The sequence below is a fragment of the Coptis chinensis genome, chromosome 7 (assembly GCF_015680905.1).
Source record: "Coptis chinensis isolate HL-2020 chromosome 7, ASM1568090v1, whole genome shotgun sequence".
Taxonomy (NCBI): Eukaryota; Viridiplantae; Streptophyta; class Magnoliopsida; order Ranunculales; family Ranunculaceae; genus Coptis; species Coptis chinensis.
In genome coordinates, this window is record NC_141462.1 from 92359864 (window position 1) to 92368664 (window position 8801).

At 36.8% G+C, this 8801-nt stretch overlaps 2 protein-coding genes across 2 annotated transcripts; one reads left to right on the plus strand and one right to left on the minus strand.

The window, feature by feature from the left end:
- Positions 1–2066: 2066 nt before the first annotated feature.
- On the minus strand, positions 2067–4086 carry LOC147490004 (dehydration-responsive element-binding protein 2A-like). Its single transcript, XM_086570178.1, has 2 exons — positions 3881–4086; positions 2067–3436 (listed from the first exon to the last, which is right to left on the minus strand). Exons 1-2 carry the CDS (start codon positions 3901–3903, stop codon positions 2386–2388), a joined length of 1074 nt encoding a protein of 357 aa, XP_086426304.1. The 5' UTR covers positions 3904–4086; the 3' UTR covers positions 2067–2385.
- A 3281-nt stretch (positions 4087–7367) lies between these two features.
- LOC147490005 (protein FAR1-RELATED SEQUENCE 9-like) lies at positions 7368–8207 on the plus strand. Its single transcript, XM_086574783.1, has one exon. The coding sequence runs from the start codon at positions 7368–7370 to the stop codon at positions 8205–8207; it is 840 nt and encodes a 279-aa protein (XP_086430909.1).
- The last annotated feature ends 594 nt before the right edge of the window (positions 8208–8801 follow it).

Sequence of the window (8801 nt, forward strand, 5' to 3'; positions counted from 1 at the left end):
TGTACTTTGTTACTTTTCTTATTTGCTTACTCCTCTGCGAATACTCTTTGGCATGTCTCTGATGTTACGTTCTCTTGCTCTTTCTTTTATATATATTCAACCAAGAGGTGTTTCTCTCCTCTTAGTGGCTCTTACTGACTGGGTACCAGAACAGTATCCAAACTCTACAAACCTGCTTATATGAAAATAGATTACAAGCATAATAACAGGTCAAGCCATCACTTGTCTTCACTCAACTATGCTACAAACCAATGTTTAAAAATGTGAAAGCGCGGGACGAGGTGTTTGATCAGCTCATAAGCCTCAAGCAGCGTATGACGTTTTCTAAATTCTAAACATTTCCTATTATGTAAGTATAAAGTTCTAAGTCGTACAAATCAAAAGTGAGCAAACAACCAAACAGAAGTCCACAAAGTGAAGTAAACTTTGTGGTACATCATTATATACAACAATCTACTCATAAACTTGAGATTTATTTAGAGTTTATATATTATCATTAAGAGTTAACAATTATACTCCATTTTGCAAGACAAGAGGGAACACATAGATGGATAGATTGAAACGTTTACAAGTTAAAGTACGTACAAAATGGGTTAGTCTGGACGTTTGGTACATCAATAATTCAATACTATTTGAAGTTGATGTCTACTTGCACTAAAATTTTTTTTTTAAAAAAAAGTGATGGTCTAAATTTTTTTACGCCTCACTACTAAGGCGTACGCTTCAAACGACTCAACACTTCGGGAGCGACCTCACACACTGAAGCGTACGCTTCCATTGCATAAACGCCTTACTCAACACCTTCAGCTTCAAACCCCTTTTAAAACAATGCTACAAACCCTGTCAGCTATTCGTTTTATACTCAATACTGAAGAACTATCTAAAACCAAACGATTGTACGGACGCCTCATGATTATTTAAGCCTTAATATATTACTATATTAATCACCTCAACATCTACTTAAGACCTTATCCACACTCATCTTTCGGTAATTGCTAGAGGTAATAGTCCACATCCACTTCCGCCTGCAACTATTATCACTATACTCTGCTTGAGCTTTCATGCTTGGCAAGATAAAAAGTAACATCTGCACAAATTTTCAATATCGCATAGCACAATAAGGTGAAAATGCATAGCGAAATCCTGCAGAAGAAGAGAAAAGTTGGTTACAAGGCTCCACTAGGAACTTTGCATCTAGTTAATAGAAGCAATAGCATTCTTTCATGTTATGGTGGAGCTATATACTATCCGCTATTTGCATAGGCAACTCCTCTTTCTTTCTTTTACTCTGGTTAGGCATCAAAATAATGACCTGCAACAGCAGCCTGAGGAATATGTGTAGCCACCTGTTCGAGAGTGAACTTCTTGAGTTTTTCCTCCTGTGTCTAGCTGCCCAGCAGATACCACTCGAACCTGAGACCTGCATTAAGGTGGTCTAGTCCAGGCGGGCCTATCTGTTTTCTTCCTCTAGTATCAGTAAATCCTAAAATTTGCAATTGCACATAACATTAAATAGTTTCAGAGTTCCACCTTTGTATCTAAAGTCTAAAGGTTCTTTCTGCACAATTTGGTGAAGGGTCCACCTGTGTTGAGACTGTAATGGTGTAAAGGATACTTATAAACTGCTTAATGCATCAGCTTTCAGCAGTAGTAGTGTCAGAAACTTCCGCTAATGAACTAAAAAAAAGTTAGACAAACCCCATTCTTACAACCTAGTGACAAATCCCAGGGTCCAGAGTTTAAACCACGTATCAAAGGCGTCGGCACAATGGTGGTATTACTAGTACCAGTTCCACTTGGTATCAAGTGGGAAGGAGGGGTTCAATTCTGATCATTGACCTGTAGTTACGATTTCTATGAGGGTCTACCCGAGTATATTACTACTCTAGCCTTGGGGACCGGAAACCACATATTGAAGCAAGTTGAGAACAAAGTCAACAAACCACATATCCAACCTTCTTTTGAAGCTTAAGAACAAGCCTTGGAAAAAACCTTACTTGAAGTTCCAGGTGCAGTCTAAAGACATCAAAAAGATAAAACATTCAGAAAGAAAAACAACAACAATATAGGTCCCCATAACAAGGTGTTGCAAACAAATTTATTATGCTTTCTTTAACTTTTTATCTGCCTCAATATTTACAAGAGAGATTACTCAAGCTCCAACTTAGATGATTTTGTCAAGTAAAAAAACAATGTCATAAACCCTCCCTCTCGGGATGAGTAGTGTCAAGTCAGCCAAATTCTCCTCTAAAAAACCTATAGAGAATCCGGTAATGAACGAAAGAAATTATTAGATAAACATGAGTTTATACACACTACTAACTAATCCAAGAGTCCTGAGATAAAGAACATGCATCAAAGGTATCAATAAGATCGCCCTCCACTTCATGACTGAATCACAAAATCCAAATTAGGGGCCCATGAGTCATTCAAGAAATCATAACCAAATTCCAATTCGCCTGCTTCGTCCACGGACTGGAAGCTCCCTAACGGCTTTACATCCAGATTCGGCAGTTCATATGGTAAATCAGGTACACCTCCTTGCTGTAACTGGTTTGTCACAGGAAATCCAGGTTGCCCTAATCCAAAATGGCCCTGAGGATAGTAAGTGTAACTGTCATTTGGAAGAGGCTCATTGTTAGGATTCTTCTGCCCTATTCCAAATTGGCCCGGAGGATTGTAAGGGTAATTCTCATTTGGAAGAAGCTGAATGTTAGGATCAGAATTGAGACTCTGTAGAAACTGCTCCACATCAAACATGTCATCAATACTGTAATCCTTCAAGTAATCTTCTTGGCTTCCATACTGATTTAATGGTTTAACAAGGGGAGGAGCAGTATCCACATTCTCCTCCACTTCTTTCTTTACTCTACTCATTGACAGGGCACAAGTGGCACTCGATTCTGCATTCCAGTGTTCCGATTCAAGAATAGGGTACTCGTTCTGGTGCTCAATTTTCACACTGCAATCTCCACCAGTTACACCTGATTGATCCGATGTCGTCGTTGTGGATTCAGTAGCAGATGACGCCGCTTTTTTAGTTGTCAGTGTATCATTTGACGAGTCTTTTACCACGCCAGGAAGATTAAGACGAGCACAAGAACCATACATAGCTCGGGCAGCCTCATCATAAGCAAAAGCAGCATCAACTGCACTAGAAAAAGTACCTAACCAAAGCCTACTTCCACGATTAGGTTCTCGAATCTCTGCAACCCATTTTCCCCAAGTCCTCTGCCTTACACCTCTGAAATTGGAATGCATATTCTCCGGTCCACCTTTGCCTCGCATGCATCCTTTTTTAGAACCTTTAGCAGGGACTCTACGACGCTTAGCTCCATCTTCAGAACATTCAATCTGATTGTTAGCCTCTTTCCACTTTGCGAGAGTCTCCGCTACAGCGTTTGGCCCATTGCGTCTACTCCTCGATTTTCTCTTCCTGAAAAATTCCATCAAACAGAAACCAGATCAGTACAAAATTAATCACAAAAACAATCAAACCCAAAATAAATATGCCCATAGTGTAGGAACACACACTAGCATAAAGTTAATTAACATAAAATGGAACAAAACACTGAATCTTGAATCAAAGGAACTACGAATTCAACATGAAATCGACCCAAAGATTGAATCTTTCAATTACTAATTCTACTAATGATCAAGGTCCCACCTGCCCAACCCCAAAAAAAGAAAAAAAAAAAAAAAAAAAAAAAAAATGCCCAAATGAACCTAATTAGTAATAAACCAGAAAATCCCCAAATAGAAACCAACTTCATGCCCAAATCAACAAGAAAGAAAAACCATAAACCATTTCAAACAAATTGATTAAAAACTTTCATAAAAAAAATTATAAACAAAAAAAACAGACCCAAATGAAACTTACCTATCTAATTGATCTGTAGACATGCGCGGTAACAATTTAACTCCAATCAAACTTGTGTGTATTTATTTGCTCTTCAGTCACTCAACTACCCTTCCTTTCTTTCTTCTTCTTTGATTCTCTGTTGGTTTTCAAGTCTTTTTTTTTCAGTTTTCTCTTTCAAGAGTTGCGAAGAATCTCTCAAAAGTTAGTTTCGGATACTATTTATAGTCCCGAAAATACGAGAGATATTTTATTTAGAAACATTAAAATAACTGATGAGCTGGCACCAGCTGCCACTTTTCTAATCTACTAATAGCCGTTGTTTGACACGTGTCCTTGGAACTTTCCTGATTTCATTTTCTTGGTCACGAAGATTTTCCTGTTTTGGCATTTTTTATGGGCCAGCCACTTTCTTCTCGGGTTTTCCTTTTTTTGTCCATACTAATTTCTGGAAATTTCTTTTTTGACACGGAATACGAAAGTTGTGTGCACGTGTTGTTGTGTGCATCCTAAGATATGATGGTCAAGTGTTTTGCCGCGTATGTGCTTTGGGATTTGGAGACAAGACAGAAAATGGATAAGACCGGTTATTAGGTTTGACTCTGCTGTCACGGGTGACATAATGATAAGTTTATATTTGTCATACATGACATCTACCAGCTGCTGCTCAATGAGATGGGAGATACTCCTTCGTTTGAGTTTACCCGTCAACTGTCTTATAGATTACAAACTGGAATTCCTCAACATTAATTGAGGCGTGCTAAAAGCCATGCGCAGCCATCAATAATTTGCTATTCGCTGACTAGAGACCATCGCATTAGCTCACTACTCTGGTTTCAACCCTTCAGCCACTCCAAAGGTTATTGGGCAGCAGAGAGCCAGAGAGGAATTTGTTAAGTTGAAAGTTGGATCGACTTGTTCAGTGTAACTGGCTGGCTATTGCAAAACACATACGCGGCTGGCTACGTCACTGTAACGTTTTTGTTTTTTGGATCGACTTGTTCACTATAACTGGCTGGTTATACTGTTATAACGGGCGTGATTTTACATATGTCAACATCCTGAGAAATGACATATGTAATCATGCCTACCTATACAATGAATTAAGTGCTGATTTTAAGAGGATGTGATTTTCACAACACGGAGATTATCTCAGATAAAAAAAAAAAAAAAAAAAAAAAAACTAACTACTCTCTTGAATATGTCTAATTCTACAAAAAATTGAGTTCAAGTTTGAAATTTATGTGAGAGTCTATAATTTTAATATTTTTTTGACAAAACTAAACACATCGAATTGAGATGATTTTTTGTGGAGATACTATCTATAATAGAAGTAATATCTCCCAAAAATCAATCCTTAGTGCAATGTGCAAGTCCGCTTTTAAATTGCGTATGTCATTTATATATATCAACGTTGCGAGCCCGATAATTGGTTTATATCGTCTTATTTTAATGGACATTTTGTGTTTTTCTTGCCAATCGAACTATGAATTTCGTTACAGGTAATTGCTAGTAAGTCACAAAACAAGTGCTAGTTTCACTATTAATCTATGGCATAAATAAATAATTTTATGTAGGAAGCAGGCACACACATAAGATTTGGCAGAAGAATATGAGATGCACCCTAAAGCTCAAATTAGAACAAGTGTTACTATTGGAAATTAGAAAGATGGTTGTGTTCAGATTGTCAATGTATGAATGCTCTAAATGGAGGCTATTCTGAATTGAATGAGGTTGGATCTTCTCCCCCCGGGAAAAGAGAGTTTTTTACACCTTACAAAATTATATTGACACATGTCCATTTATTTCATACCAAAAAAATCAAAACAAAATCGCTACAAATGAGAAAGAATAAGGAAAGATTACGTGTGTGAGGAAAGATTCTGTGCGTGGAAAAATGGGGAATCTTCACAATCTCGACCTCTTCTTCAACTCTCTAAAAGATAAGTTTTATTCATACTCTAAACAGGGCCGGCTCTGAGATTGTGGGGGCCCAAGGCAAATTCTTAAAAAGGAACTAAATAACCTATTATTTATGCTACAAAAATATTTTAAATGCCTAATAAGCATCCAAAATTATTTAGTGTAGTTGGTTGCTATTCTAATTTCTCTATCTGTGGGGAGTATTTTTTGTATCCGGATCATTTGATATATAGTAGATAAACCCGGACCCAAGCTTAATGTGGTGGCGGTTGGAATGGGGCCTTATTATTATGGGTTTATTTCGGGGGCTCTAAGGCCCGGGCCGACCTAGTTGGCCTTGCCCCAGAGCCGGCCTTGACTCTAAAGAAAAGAAAATCTCTTTAACTAACAATGGAAGATTTGTTATATGAGGGATTGGTTTTTTCAATATGAGGAAGAGGCATATGCAAGTTATAATTCCTACGCTTGTAAAATGGGTTTTAGTATTAGGAAAGACAAAATATATTATAGGGCAGATAGAACATTGAGGAGGCAGTTCTTTGTATGTTTCAACGAAGGTGTGCGTAAAAAAGATAAGCGAAATGGAAATGTGAAAAATGATCGTAACGAAACAAGAATTGGTTGCAAAGCTCGCATGGTTGTTTTGAATGTGAAAAACGAATGGGTTGTTACTGAGGTGGTACATTAACATAACCATGAGTTAGCAACCCCATCCAAGACGTATATGTTGAGGTCTCAAAGGCGTGTTAAAGAGCCACAAGGAGCGGAAATTAGTAGTTTAGATGTTACAGGAATTGTGCCTATTGATGGTTATAAATATATGACGATGCATCAAGCTAGAGGACTAAAAAATGTTGGTTTTACATACATCAATTATAAAAATTATCTCCGTAAGAAGTGTGAGCAAAAACTTGGCAAGCACGAAGATGGAAATGCAATTATAGAATATTTTAAAAAGAAGAAAGCCGAGAATCTATCTTTCTTTTACGATGAGTTGCGTGACGATGAAAATCAACTATCAAATATGTTCTAGGCAGATGCAACGTCAGTGATGGATTATAATTACTTTGGAGATGTTGTTGTTTTTTATACGACTTACAGAACAAACAAGTATGGACAACCGTTTGCATCATTTGTTGGTGTCAATCATCATATGCAGTCTATTATATTTGGGGGTGCGCTTGATTGATGTAAGTACCGAGTCTTTTAAATGGTTGTTTGAAACCTTTTTAAAAACAATGTCAGGAAAACCACCAAAGACTATTTTTACCGACCAATGTCCAGCAATGGCGAAGGATATCCCAATTGTTTTTCCCGAAACACAGCATCGTCTTTGTTTGTGGCATATATATATCTAAATGTCGGAAAGTACCTCCACCATATATACAGAGTTCCTGGGTTTCTAAACGACTTCAAAAAGTGTGTATAATACAATTATGAGACAGAGGATATTTTTTTATCAAGATGGGACAAGATGTTACGTTGCGTGATTATGATCTTTCGGGAAATAAGTGATTGGTTGAATTGATCAAAATAAAGGAGAAATGAGCATTAGTGTATGGGCGAGACATTTTTTTGTGCAGACATGACCACTACTCAACGTGGGGAAAGTACAAATAGTCTTTTGAAAAATTATGTGAAGAGAAAGTACAGTTTGACTAAGTTCGTTCATCGTTTTGAGTGTCTGCTTCAGTCTCGACGACAGGCAGAAATTGAAGCTGATTTCAATTCATCTCAGATGTCCCAAAGGTTATTTGTCTATACACCCATGCTAAAGCAAGCGTCTGATATGTACACACATGCTGTTTTTGAAATATTTGAAGTTAAGTATAAGGAACATCTTATGTATAACATCAAGGAATGCAATGTTAATGGTACAACATACACATATGAAGTTACTAGAGAAGGGTCTGTAAGAAAGGTCGCAATTGACATGTCTAACTTTCAGACGGAGTGTAGCTGCAAAAAGTTGGAGTCCCTTGGCCTTATTTGTCGTCACATATTAAAGGTATTTTATCATAATAATATACATACGATTTCTAATCAATATATACTACAGAGGTGGACTAAAGCAGTGAAAGTCGGAGTTGTAAGAGACAATGGTAGCAAACCATATTTGTCAAATTGCAATGCAGTTCAATCTTTGCGGTACAATGAGCTATGTCATTTATCAATGAAGCTTGTGACAAAGGGCGCAATCAATGAAAATGGATATCTAAAAGCTAAAGATGCACTCCAAAAGGGGTTGGAAGAAGTTGAGCAGGTTATACCAACGAAAGAAATATATCCAAGACAATGTTCAAAGTCTAAAAGATCTGGTGTTACCACAAATGTTAAGGAAAATGATGACAAAGTATTGGTTGTTGCATCTGGATTTGCAAAAAAAGGAGACCAACGAACGGGACCCGACCGAAAGGCATACTGAAACTTTAAAAAAAAAGGAAGCAAACGAGCACAACATAAGTGCCTTCAAAAAAGATAAAGAGAAACAAGAAAAGTTTGTCATAATTCACGTACATTTTTATTTTGCCCATGTGATCACATATATTATCTCATTTATTTCTCATCTAACATTTGCCTAACATTTTAACTTGTCTCATCTTTTTTTTTTAAGAACAAGGTGATATAAATTTTGCTCAAGGACTACCTAATTTAAATGAAAGTGTTCATCCTGAAGAAAATACTATTGGAACTCAATACAGTCAAGTATGTTTATCTTTATATCATTTTATTTATTGTTGCTGAAATATTTTACATGCCAATACTTATATTTTTGTTTTGTAGCAATGTAGTTTATACCAAATTAGAGGGCAATCACAATCAACCAACATGTGGGGACTACCTGATTTAAATGAATGTGTTCATCCTGAAGATAATACTATCGGAACTCAATACAGTCAGGTATGTTTATCCCGATATCATTTTATTTGTTGTTGGGATACCTCTTTTACATGCCAATATTTAGATTTTCATTTTGTAGCAATGTAGCTTATATCAATCTCTTTACTAATACATGCTT